We start from the raw sequence: 13746 nt of genomic DNA, 5'->3' as shown, positions 1-13746 counted from the left end.
AAAAAAAAAAATGAGGATCAAGGATCATAGCCTAGAGGCACCCAGGAAAAGGGGGAATTCAGAGACAGAAAATATGGCTCTAGAGAGATATTAAAGTGACAATGAAAGTTTCACTGAACTTTTTCACCCTTCTGCGAGGTGTCAGGTGTGTGTATGGACCCTTCATAAACTGCCGTTTACATTCCTGTATTTGCTTTTCCTGTGAAATAAAAGAAATGGAAACCCAAATGTTCGCTACCACATGCTTTTGAGGCTTAAACGCCCATTAACAAGCGTGGTGTATCCCTTGGTTGAAGGGTGGGGAGGGGACCACTTTGTCGGGGGGAAAAAAAAAACACCGTTAGAAATCTCCTCAAACGGAGACTGAAGTCAGGTTCCTGCCCCAGCAGCCCTGAGGGAAAAGGGAGCAGACATTGCCCCCTACTTGCACGTGGGATCGCCCTTTCTCCTCCAACCTCCCTACACCTCTCCCACTCAGGTCAGGCCGCCTTGGGAGGTCGCTGGGAGAAAACGCGGCGCTCAGTCCTCCATGGCAAAGTCTTTGGTCTTTTCCTCCTGGTCCCCCACTTTGTAGCGCAGCAGCACGCGCAGGCGGCGGGGGTTGTCCCGGGAGGGCAGCAGGGTGATCTCTCCAGAAATGTCCGTGTCTTGCTCCACTTGCACCGGCTCGTTCAAGTAGAGGAGCGCCTGCTTCCAGTGTGTGGCCGGGTGAAAAGGCGAGGTGGACAGCACCAGGGGTTTCTCCGAGTCCCCTCCAGGGAAGGTCACCTGGAACCAGATGGCAAAGCCGTGCAGGGGCGCCGAACCGTAGCTGCTGCAGCGGAAGCGCCCGCCCACGCCAGCCTCCAGCTCCTGCTCCAGGCCCGCGCGGGCCAGCTCAAGCTGAGCAAAGCGCTGCGGCCGGGCCAGCACATCCTCGCCGGACAGGCCCTGCACCACGATCTCCGAGTGGCCCATGAGGCAGCGCGTGGCGAAGCTCTCCAGGCAGCTCATGTCCACGCCATAGTGCTGCTTCACCTGGCTCCAGAAGCCCAGGCGCCATTCCAGCATCTGGTCGCTGATGGGGGCCACGAAGAGCTCGGCGGAGGCCGGCAGGAGAAGCCCGCCCTCCTTCAGCCACTTGGTCCGCGCGTGCAGCACGGAGCTCAGCATGGACTCGTGCAGGAGTCCGTAGCCCATCCACTCGCTTACGATGGCATCCACTCGCTCTGGCAGCTCCACCGTCTCCACGGGCCCCGGCAGGACGAGCACCCGGTCCTCCAGCCCGTTGAGCCGCACCACCTCGCGGGCCTGTTGCCAGATGGCGCTGGCCTCCACCGCGTACACGCGCCGGGCCCCGGCCTGGGCACAGAAGACGCTGAGAATGCCGGTGCCCGCGCCCACATCCAGCACCGTCTTGCCTCGCAGCGCTGCCCAGTTCCGCAGGATCCCCAGGCGGTAGGCGTCCGTGCGGACGCGATCGGCGATCATCTCCTCGTGGACCGACACGTCCGAGTAGCACTCGTAGTACAGCTGGTCCCGCTCCCGCTTAGTCCTCCGGGGTCGCGGCACGCCCGCCTCCAGCGCTCCACCATCTTCCTCCTCGGCTCCCTCCCCTCCTTCCCCGCCGCCCCCCGACTCATGCTTTCTCTTCTTAGGTTGCGACATCTTGGCCGCTCCGGCCGGCTCCCGGCGGGCGTTGCGCGGTCGGGCGCGGGCTCCAGGAAACTGGGGCTTCTGGGACTTGTAGTGTGCGCTCGCGCTTCCTACTTCCTGCGGGGTCGCCAGGCGCGCGCCCACGGGAGTCTCCTCGCCTCACCTCTTTGCCCGGGCTTCCTCGGTGTCCCGCCAACCCTTTCCGGCTCTCCGCACCCGCGTTCTGTGTTTCCTCCGCGGCTGCGTCTCCGCCCGCCGTACTCTGGCTTTCACTCCCTTCCTGAGGTAGACACGCCCAAGTAAGACTACAGCTCCACTTTGCTCAACTTTTTGTTCCACCCAGGTATCAGGGCGCGCACTGCCTCACCTAGACGGAGGTAATCTAAAAGCCCAGCAGGCCGTGTGGTTTAGGAATTAGCGCTACACTTTGCTGGGTTTGCAGTGTAGTTAGGGCACAATGAAGGTGGAACAGGGCAAAATAAAACCTAACAAGATAAAACCTTAGTTCTGGTCCTAGTGTGACCACTATAATTGAGTGATTTGAGGTAAGTAGCACAACTTTTCTGGCCTTCGGTTACCATTCAGTCCATCGGCAAAAAGGAGTCTTCGTTGCAGTTGGAGAAGTTAAGTTTCTGGTGTCTATTTCAGAGGAATAGCTCCTTACCTCTGTTGTCCTGCTCTTGTTGGTTCTGTGGCTCTCAGAAAATCCTGGGAGGATGCAGATTAAAGAATGCTTTAAGAGCAACAGTGGCGTGATACAGTCAAACCAGTTGCTAGATGTATTCTGGTAAACAATCATAATTCTTTTGTCCCAGAAATAATGGGATCCTCTATTCTTCTTGATGACTTTTCCACTGTGACTCATTGTTTTCTTTTGTGTCTCCCTGTCTGGGCAAGACTGGTGCTCACCTCTTCTATTTTTTTTGTTTTGTTCAACTCTCATCTGTGAATCTGTTCCCTTTAGATTGTTCATAATGTCAATAATTTTTTTTTAGTGTGTGATGCCTATGTTCTTAACAAAGAGAATTACATTTTCCCTCAGCTTAAAATCACACAGAAGAAACTTCTATTTCCTTATGGCCTCAAAACATGTCCATTAAACCCTTGGGCCTACATTACTTTCCTGGGGAGAAAGTTCCTTCACCCCATTCTTTGTTCATCTTTCATGGATGGAACAGGTTTATTGATGCGGTATCCTTAGCAGTACTTCTAACTCATGACTCAATCTCGAATGCTCATTGGAATCCTGTAATGAGTTTTTAAAATGTACCTATGCCTGAGTCCACCTCAGACTAATTAAATCAGAATCACTCAGTGGAACCTGGGCATCTTGTTTTTAAAAGCTCCTCAAGGGGCAAATGTGCAGTCAGAGTGAGAATCACTATTTCTTGCTAAAATAATCTTAGTTAAATTTTGCTTCATTATTTTAATTGGTTAAGTTACATTTTTTTTTTCCCCCCAGTGGTCTGGGCTCAATCACTACTGAAATATTTTAAAGAAGTTCTTTTCTCTTTTTGCACTGGTTTATTACCTCGTTTTAAGAAAATCAAGGCACATTATGAGGTATGGGGTTAGAGCTGTAGATGTGACCACTTCAATATATTATTTCAAGGCTATTACTTAGTGTATACTTCTCCTTTTCTTCCTTGTCCCAAAATGTCACTTTCTCCTTTTAACTGTGTTCACTCCTCCACCTAATTTTCAATTCACTTCCTTGTGGTCTCTTTAAAGAAAATTCTAAATATAAGTTTTGTTGGTTCTAACTCCAAAATACATCATGAATCCATCTGCCTTTATCTGTTTTTACTGTCAGCACCCTAGTCTAGTTCTCCACCCTTTCTTCACTAGAAATGTGAATGTCCTGAGGGACTGCCCAGTTTCTAATCACTCCATATCTAATCCCTTCATGGAGCTGCAAGAATGCGTTTTTTAAAATCCAAATTGGATCAAGTCATTGTCCAGGTAGCCTCCCATACTAGTTAAGGGAACAGTCTGGTAGCTTAAGTAATTTCCCATTTCTTCTCATACCAATCTTTCCAACACCTACTTGGCTCCAGATAAACTGGCCTTCTAATGACATACTTATTTCCTGGGTCAGATCTGTATTTTTGCTCTTCCAGTACCTTAGCATTTCCTTTTAATGGCTTCTTCGCATCCCTCAGTTCTCAAATGTTGCCTTATGAGAAAGGCCTTACCTGGATTCTTTGATATTTTCTAACCCAAAATATTATTTCCTTATGTACTTATTTTTTCTCTTTTCTATGCAATGTAAGCTTGAACTCCACCCCTCCCCCACCCTAGTATTGTAGTGTGTAGCCCTGGAACAGGGCCTGCAAAATGGAAAATATTCCATAAGTAGTCCAGAATAGCAATGTAATTGTGCATCTGCAATAGTTGTTCAATATGACAGTGTGACTCTCATAAACCTTGAAGTACATTCACATATAGTTTGATTTAACATAGTTTCATAAATAAGTACTTTTATTTTCAAACATTCTTAATCCTTTTAAATAGCATAATACTGATGTTTGCTAAAGCCAAAACATCCCCTTAGCATAGGAGAAAACACCTATGGAACTTTCCTTTCTTAGCTTTTGGCTAATGGAAAGAGAGATTTCTCTACTGAGAACCATGGAGTGGTTTTAAGTAGGAAGTGGACCTAAATTTCAGTTTTTCCCTAAGCACTGCAGCTCAGCATAAAACATCTGGATAGAAGAGTTGGGACTGTGGTGGCAGAAAATTTTCATTTTGATGGTCTATTTACCACATCCATTTAATGCTCAAATCTAGTGTTTTTCAAACAATTTCAGTTGAGTATTCTGTATGTATAATTCTTGCTTCAGGTTACAGTTAAAAATTTGAAATACACAGCTTATTTTTCTCCAGAAACACTGTGAACTTTGATATTTCTGTAGCTCATCTTTTTAGTTAGTGCTTAAATGTTATCTATTTGTAGCATTCTCAACTACTGTGTGGCCCTACAATACTAATATATGTATGTAACTCTTCTTTTCACTTAGCCCATTGTATCACAATTATTTATATATTTGGCTTTCTCATGCCAGACTGGATGTTTGAACATCAAGATTTTGTATTTTTCACACTTGTCTTGAGAACCTAGTGCATTCTGTTGGAATCTGTACTTTTTCCAAATTCTAGATTGTTTTTCCTGCATCTACTCAGGTTCATGATATGTTTTGTATGACTGGGAAAACTGTGATTGATTTTCTGTCTCACAAACATTCATTTGTTCAATAAACACTCTGTTTCTATTTGGCACTAAATGTTATTCTATAAGCGGTGAACATATTTGTAAAGAAAAATATAAAAATTCTTAGCCCAGTACAGTTTGCTTTTTTGTGTTAATATTATGTTATCTCTTATTTTTAGGCTTTCTTTGAAAAAAAAAAGTGAATTTGAAAAGGAGAGAGAGATTGAGAGAGCGAGCCCTCCCATCTGCTGGTTCACTCCTCCACTGGCTGCAGCAGCTAGGGCTGGGCCAGACCAAAGCCAGGAGCAAGGAGCTCAATTTGAGTCTCCCACATGGGTGGCAGGCACTCAAACACAGAGGCATTATCTACTGCCTCACAGGATGAACATTAGTAGGAAGCTCAGATCAGAAGCGGGACCAGAACTAGAAACCAGGCAATCAGATATGGAACACGGAAGTCTCATTTATTGTCTTAATCACTGCCTCAAACACCCACCCCTTTTTTATGCTTTCTTGCTAACAGATTATTATACCCCCTTTAAATTGCAGCTCTCTTTCCTTTAGTATTGTATCTTGGATTTATTTTAAAGTCTAGTATAAAGATTAAAGATAGTTCCTTAGGATTTCAAGAATTCATTGTAATTCTCCAAGTATGGGTTGAGCAATGGCATGAAAAATGTTATAAAGATCCCTTTGATATGAGTATTCATTAAATGATGTAGTTCTTGCTATTCTGTAGTTATTAGAAAGCAGACAGCATAGAAAGAGTAGCTTCAGTTAAAACAATCCTTTATAAAAAATAAAGACAATATGGTGATTTTTGTATTTTTTTTTTAAATTAAACTTTTATTTAGTGAATATAAATTTCCAAAGTACAGCTTATGGGTTACAATGGCTTCCCCCTCCCAAAATTTCCCTCCCACCCACAACCCTCCCCTTTCCCGCTCCCTCTCCCCTTCCAATCACATCATGATGCATTTTCAATTCTCTTTATATACAGAAGATCAGTTTAGTATATATTAGGTAACGATTTCAACAGTTTGCCCCATATAGTAACACAAAGTGAAAAAAAAATACTGTTGGAGTACTAGTTATAGCATTAAATAAGAGTGTACAGTACATTAAAGACAGAGATCTTACATAATATATTTTTTTAAAAAAATTAATTAATTTTCTATGCCATTTCCAATTTAACACCAGGTTTTTCCTTTTTTCATTTCCAATTATCTTTATATACAGAAGATCGATTCAGTATATAATTAGTAAAGATCTCATCAGTTTGTACCCACACAGAAACACAAAGTGTAAAAATACTGTTTTAGTACTAGTTATAGCATCACTGCACATTAGACAACACATTAGGGACAGATCCCACATGGGATGTAAGTACACAGTGACTTCTGTTGCTGACTTAACAATTTGACACTCCTGTTCATGGCGTCAGTAATCTCCCTAGGCTCTAGTCATGAGTTGCCAGGGCTATGGAAGCCTTTAGAGTTCGCTGACTTTGATCTTATTCTGATAGGGTCATAGTCAAAGTGGAAGTTCTCTCCTCCCTTCAGAGAAAGGTACCTCCTTCTTTGATGGCCCTATTCTTTCCACTGGGATCTCACTCCCAGAGATCTTTCATTTAGGTCTTCTTCTTTTTTTCTTTTCCATGGTTTCTTGGCTTTCCATGCCTACAATACTCTCATGGGCTCTTCAGCCAGATCCAAATGCCTTAAGGGCTGATTCTGAGGCCAGAGTGTTGTTTAGGACGCCTGCCATTCTATGAGTCTGCTGTGTATCCCACTTCCCATGTTGGATCTTTCTCTCCCTTTTTGATTCTATCAGTTAGTATTAGCAGACACTAGTCTTGTTTGTGTGATCCCTTTGACTCAGACCTATCAGAGCCATCGAATGTGAACTGAAATTGATCACTTGGACTAGTGAGATGCCATTGGTACATGCCACATTGATGGGATTGTATTGGAATCCCCTGGCACATTTCTAACTCCACCATTTGCGGCAAGTCTGATTGTGATTTTTGTATTTAAACAAATTAGAGCAAATTAAAACCCTAGGTATATATTATTCCCTTGATGTGTATAGTACCTTTAGGTTCCATGGTGTATTGGCCCAGTTGTTAAACCCAGTGCTGAAACAGATGAATAACAAATTCATAGCTCCCTGCTGATGTTATCATGAGTGGATATAATTCATTTAAAAAATGTTTGTATTGAATTTTTTAGGTAATGATAATAGGGATATTGGTAACTCAGTCCACAATTATAAATTCACTTTGTATTTATTGAGTTCTCAGGACTTATTTGTGACATTTTAACAATTTCTATTGCAATCAGGTCACCATAATGAAAATAGTACAGAATAACAATATAAATTATAATATGTAAAAACTAATATATTATCAGTGCATCTATGGAAATCATCACTTATTCACCTTCTCTAGGCAAAAGAGTAAGGTCACTTAGTGAAAGCTAAGTATTAAGCCTAATGACTGTTAATCAGATCTTCATCTCTTTTTTTTCTTTTGTGAAAATATGAAATATGAAAGAAAGATTGTCATGTAAGATGCTTATTCTCACAGTATTTTGCTGCTTAGATATTTTAAAGTGCATAAAAGTAATTATAGTAATGGTAGTCTAGTGGTCCTCACAGTGTAGCATCAGTGTAGCAACAGTGTAGCAACAGTATCAGCATCCCTTGGGAAATTGTGAGAATTACAGAATCTTGGACTCTACCCTGGATCTAATGACTTAGGATCTCTTGGATTTTAGGGTCTCTGCACTCTTTGTTTTATCAGGCTTTTCAGGTGACTCTACTGCTGTGTAACAAATTACTACAAATTTAGCAGCTTAAAATAATGCACTTTTATTTTTAGTAACTCCTAAGTCATGGATTGGGGGTCCAAGCTGGCTTAAGCATGTCTTCTGTAAGACTGCAGTCAATATGTTGACCTTGAAGCTTACTTTTCTGGAGATCAGTGGTCTCTGCAAGCTCAAAGGATTATTTGCAGAATTCAGTTCCTCATAGTTGTAGGACTGAGGTTCCCTTTTTCTTCTTAATTGTAGGATGGGAGCTGTTTTCAATTCTAAGTGGCTGCTGGCAGCTCCTTTCCATGTGTCACTCCCCCAGGCTCTCTCAGAACATGCTGTTATTCTAGATGGCTATATGTCTTGGCATAAGAAAAGAATTTCAGACGTGAGAATGGCAGTAGGCATGATAACCAAGTTTAATGAAAAGACTACAACTGACAGACCAAACAGGCATCTCAGTAAAGGATTGAGAGTAAAGAACTGAGAGCCTCAGTTTGGTGCAGCAGATTAAGTTGCTGCCTGTGATGCAAGATCCTATGTCATGGGCCCAGGTCAAGTTCCGGCTGCTTTGCTTCCAATCCAGCTTCCTGCTAGCGAAGGCAGCAAATGATGTCCTAAGTCCTTGTATCCCTGCACACCACGTGGGAAACCTGGATGAGTTCCTAGCTCTTAGTTTTGACTTGGCCCAACCCCAGCCTTGATTGTCGTGGCCATTTGGGGAGTGAATCAGTAGATGGAGATCTCTTTCTGTCTCTTCCTCTCTATGTGTCACTCTATCTTTAAAATCATTCTTTTTTTAAGATTTTATTTGTTTAACTTGAAAGAGTTACAGAGAACAGAGAACAGAGACAGAGAGAGAGAGAGAGAGAGAGAGAGTGTCTTCTATCCGCTGGTTTACTCACCAATTGGCCGCAATGGCTGGAGCTATGCCAATCCGAAGCCAGGAGCCAGAATTTCCTCCGGGTTTCCCATGCAGGTGCAGGGGCCCAAGGACTTGGGCCATCTTCTGCTGCTTTCCCAGGTCATAGCAGAGAGCTTGATTGGAAGTGGAGCAGCCGGGACTCGAACCGGCGCTCATATGGGATGCCAACACTGCAGGCAGCTGCTTTACCCACTACGCCACAGAACCAGCCCCCAAATCACTCTATCTTTCAAATAAGTCATTTTTTTAATTTTTTATTTTAAAGAGCTGATGGTTTAGTTTGTACTCAGGCTGGAGTGTTTTAAGGTTATGGGGATGGCCCACCATTTCTCCTCCCCACTTCCTCTTCTGGAATATTGGTCATGGAGGTCTTTGTGGATGTGGAACTCTTGAAATTCTTCCCAGGGCTTTAACAACATCAGTGTTATTGAATCTGATAGACACTCCTGGAGCAAGGCAGAGAAAAATGCCCCTAAACTGCCCCTGGGGGAAGTCTGGGACCTACCTCAAAAGGTTATCAATCATGGGCAAGACTTTCTCTGTTTAAATGCTGGTCTGCTTCCAAAGTGAGCTTCTATGTTTTTCCCTTATTCAGCTGCATAGAAGTCTCACTTTTGTTCTTTAACCCCTATCTCAAGGATAGGTTAATGTCTAGCTTCCTACCTACTGATGTGGCTTCCTCAAGGTTAGCAGGAGAGCTTTTTGATCTCAGTATAGGCTCTAATCTAAGTCAGCTTCCCCCACCAAGGATAACCTGCCTTCTGATTAACCAAGAAAGAACTGATTTGGGGTCTCAATTATATATGTAAAGTAGTATATTCAGTAGGAGAAATGGCTCAGGGTAAAGAAAGAAAGGGTATGTCCTCACTGAATTTTTGATAAGCTTCAATTATCTGCAGTTTGTCTATGCCTCAGAGAAATAGGAGGTGATTCCTGGCATGTGGAGATGACTGAACCAAATAGATAAAGATCAAAGGTTTGAGCAAGCTACATATAACATCTGAACAGGAGGTTTTAATGCAGCAGCTGCATAATGTGCCTCTTTCTTCCTTGAGTTTCTGAACTCTGCCTTGTGAAAAGCTTGCCTCAAATAATAGCTACTTTTGTAGCATGGGTGCCAGAAGCTAGATTTGCTGGAAGGAAGACAAGAGGCATTGAGCTCCAGTGAACCCAGTTAATTATAGTGAATGGTAGATCTCATGTGATGGATGCATGGGATGAAAACATTCATTTTGTGAGCACTGAGAAATTTATATTGTTAATATAGCGAAAACAAACCTATGGGGCTGGTATTGTAGTTTGATATGGGACCAATCAGGGAGATAGAATTAGGCTTATGAGCAGGAGGCCACATGTCCCCTGCCCCCTGTGTGATCTCACCTGTATCCACCCACCTGTCAATCAGACTACTCTTTTGGAAGTGGTTAAGAGGGTGGAGCTAGCTGAGCTGGCCCCGATTTGCCTCTTTGCTTGCCTGCCCTCTTGCTCCTCTCCTGCCCGTGCACACTCTCGCAGCTTTTGGCCTCCTCCCTGAGGGAGGCTGGTACATTTACTCTTTCTGACCCACTTTCTCTTAATGAGGCCCTCATATTCCTGTGTATTTCTCTCACTTTCCAAATAAATTTTGAACTTTACCAGGTTGTCTGACTTGTTTGGGCTGGTGCTTAGAATTCTTATCTAAGTTAATGGCAAGAACCCAAAATATTAAATTTTTGCTTAAGATAAACCATAACAGTGTAGTGGGTAAAACCACCACCTGCATCACCAGCATCTCATGTGAACACTGGTTCATGTCCTGGCTACTCCACTTCTGATTCAACTTCCTGCTAATGGCCTGGGAAAAGCAGCAGAAGATGGTCTAAGTGTTTGGGCCCCTGCTGCCTGGCTCCTAGCTTCAGTCTTGCACAGCCACTGCTGCTGTGGGACCACCTGGGTAATGAACCAAGCTGCTGGAAGATCTCTCTCTGAAACTCTTTGAAAATAAAAAATAAATAAATCTTAAAAAAAAACCAAATCTGATTAATACAAATATACTTACAGGGTGAATTATCATTCTAGAAATACTATGCAGGTCAACACCAGTCTTCCCTGTATCTCTCTACAATATACTTTTTCTCTTTCCCAAGGGTAAGCATCCTAATAATACCATAAGAGTTTCCACAAAAGAACGGGGCCATCAAAGAAGAAGGCACCTTTCTCTGAAGGGAGGAGAGAACTTCCACTTTGACTATGACCCTGTCCGAATAAGATTGAAGTCGGCGAACTCAAAAGGCTTCCATAGCCTTGGCAACTCATGACTAGAGCCTAGGAAGATTACTGACACCATAAACAAGAGTGTCAAATTGTTAAGTCAACAACAGGAGTCACTGTGTACTTACTTCTCATGTGGGATCTGTCCTTAAAGTGTTGTCCAATGTGAAGTAATGCTATTACTAGTACTGAAACAGTATTTTACACTTTGTGTTTCTGTGTGGGTGCAAACTGATGAAATCTTTACTTAATACATACTAAATCGATCTTCTGTATATAATGATAATTGAAAATGAATCTTGATGTGAATGGAGTGGGAGAGGGAGTGGGAGATGGGAGGGGTGCGAGTAGGAGGGAAATTATGGGGGGAAAAGCCATTGTAATCCATAAACTGTACTTTGGAAATTTATATTTACTAAATAAAAAAAAATCCCACCTTAAAAAAATAAAAAAATAAGTAAAACATAAAAAAAAGATACATTAAAAAAAAGTTTCCACAGTGTTACTTTTGAACTTCAAGTACATGTAATTGAGTGTGTATTGCCCCTAAAAAGCCTGCAGGGCATTCAAGAGAAACACCTAGTGAGATTTCTCTGAGGTGTGGTGCGGTAGAGCTTTTCACCTTGTTTTAGACATTTAGAGCAACCTTGAGCAAACTTTATTCTATTTATTTATTTAATTTATTTGAAAGAGTTACAGAGAGAAGTAGAGCCAGATAGAGAGTAGTCTTCCATCTGCTGGTTCAATCCCCAAATGACTGCAACGGCCAGAGCTGTGCCGATCCGAAGCCAGGAGCCAGGAGCATCTTCTGTGTCTCACACATGGGTGCAGGGGCTAAGGACCTGGGCCATCTTCTACTGCTTTCCCAGGCCATAGCAGAGAGCTAGATCAGAAGTGGAGCAGCTGGAACTTGAACCGGCGCCTATATGGGACGTCGACACTGCAGGCTGCAACTTTAACTTGTACTCCACAGCACTGGCCCCAGCTGTGTTCTTTATACATTCCTTATACATTCCTAGAAATGCCTGTCTTAAAATTAATCAGTAGCCTTATTTTCAATAGCCTCTTTTTATAGGGCCTCCCTGTCTCCAAAGGTAGTTTTTAGCTAATTATGTTAGTGAAAAGCCATGTGTTTGGGCCAAGTCAATGTATCCTCACTGTATGAGATATAAATTTCACCACTTTGGAGCATTTCCCATGATTTGTTGAGAGCTGCTAGGCTTGTGTCTCCTGGACCTAGACCACCTGTATTCTGCCCTGAATAAACCTTGTATTTACTTTTTTGAGGATCCTGTTTGTTTCCATTGACAGAGCACACAGTATGTGTTCCCTTGCAGAAAGCATAATTTCTATTGCTTATGATTATGGTCTTGAGATTCATCTATATGACTTTATGAAATAATAAGCTGTTTTAACTTTCAGTCCTTTTAAAATTATGACCATAGTACAATTTATTTAACCAGATCTTTTTAGATAGAAATAATCATTGCCACCAGGAATTTTATGTTTTGTTCCTATATAGTTCTAACTTTTAATATTTTCTACTATATATAAGTAATTTAATTTTATTGCCATATTATATAAATGCCTAATGATATCTATTTTTTTATATGCTGGGCATTGCCTAAATGTTTCATGTGCTTCACTCATTTATTCATTCAGTATTGAATTCATTCAGTAATGAATACCTGATTCCCTGTAGGCGCCAAACGTATAGAGTTAAATAAAGCAGACAAAAAACTTATGTAACTTATATTTTAGGAAATGATCTTGTATTAGGATTCTCCAGAGAGATGGAATCAATAAGATATACCTGTGGTGCATAACTTAGGATAATTAGACTTAGAATTTTTCAACTTTATGGTAGTGTGAAAATGATGTATATTTGGTAATAACCACTCATGGAATTTTGAATGTTGACATTTTCCCACAATGTTGACATGCCCTGTGGTGCTCTCCCACAATGTGGGTAGTGGCAGCAAACTGTAGTTCCCAGTCGCCATGAGGTCACTGGTGTGACTGGTACTACACAGTGTCATGTGCTGCTAAGCCACGATGTTCATTAGGTTATGTGTATTTTTTTTTAAGATTTATTTATTTGAAAGGCAGAGTAACAGAGAGAGAAGGAGACAAATACACACACAGAGAGAGGGAGGGAGAGAGAGAACTTCTGATCACTGGATCACTCCCCAAGTGGTTGCAATGACCAGGGTGAAGCTAGGAGCCAGGGGTTTCATCTGGGTATCCCATGTGGTTACAGGGTCCTAAATACTTGGGCCTTCTTTCACTGCTTTTCCCAGATACATTAGCAGGGACTTGGATTGGAAATGGAGAACCTGGGACTTGAACCTGTGCCTATATAGAATGCTGGCATTGCAGGTGGTGTCTTACCCCTTGTGCCACAATAGCAGCCCCATGTTATATGCATTAAATGCACTTTCAACTTATGATGGCTTTATTTATTATAAATCCTGTCAATATGGATTTATAGATGGATGGATGGATCCATAGATGAAGGAAAGTTTTTAGATGAGTTGGCTTGCATGATTATGAAGATTAAGAAGTTTCATGACAGGCTGTCTGCAAGCTGGAGAACTTGAGGTGCCAGGAGTGTGGTTCAGTAGAAATCTGAAACCTTCAGAACCAGGGAAGCTGATGGTATAATTCTCAGTCTAAAGTTGAAGCTTTGAGAATCGGGGACCACTATTGTTTCCATTCCAAGATTGCAGAGCCAGGAGTTCTGATGTCCAAGGTTATGAGAAGAAGAGTAAACCAGCTGCAGAAAAGAGAAAGTGAGAATGAGAATGAGAAAATCCTTCTCTGACCTCTTCTATTCTGTCTAACTCCCTAGCCGATTGGATGGTGCTACTGCGTTAGGGAGGGGGGTATCTTTTCCATGTAAAATTAGCAAT

At 42.4% G+C, this 13746-nt stretch overlaps 1 protein-coding gene and 1 long non-coding RNA gene across 2 annotated transcripts in view; one reads left to right on the top strand and one right to left on the bottom strand.

The window, feature by feature from the left end:
* Positions 1-1731, bottom strand: PRMT6 (protein arginine methyltransferase 6). The gene has a single exon (XM_062191853.1). The coding sequence runs from the start codon at positions 1645-1647 to the stop codon at positions 520-522; it is 1128 nt and encodes a 375-aa protein (XP_062047837.1). The 5' UTR covers positions 1648-1731; the 3' UTR covers positions 1-519.
* Positions 1732-1767: 36 nt separating this feature from the next.
* LOC133760002 (uncharacterized) overlaps positions 1768-13746 on the top strand; it is a 160148-nt gene continuing 148169 nt past the window's right edge. The window contains exon 1 of the long non-coding RNA XR_009865951.1: positions 1768-1934. This is a non-coding gene — a long non-coding RNA (uncharacterized LOC133760002). The remainder of the gene's footprint in view (positions 1935-13746) is intronic.

The sequence above is a fragment of the Lepus europaeus genome, chromosome 5 (genome assembly GCF_033115175.1).
Source record: "Lepus europaeus isolate LE1 chromosome 5, mLepTim1.pri, whole genome shotgun sequence".
NCBI classification, from domain to species: Eukaryota; Metazoa; Chordata; class Mammalia; order Lagomorpha; family Leporidae; genus Lepus; species Lepus europaeus.
This window is presented reverse-complemented; position numbering and strand designations above follow the sequence as displayed.

What these genes read in the sequence shown, in the direction of transcription:
- PRMT6 (XM_062191853.1), bottom strand. Translation starts at nt 1,647, where the DNA reads ATGTCGCAACCTAAGAAGAGAAAGCATGAGTCGGGGGGCGGCGGGGAA.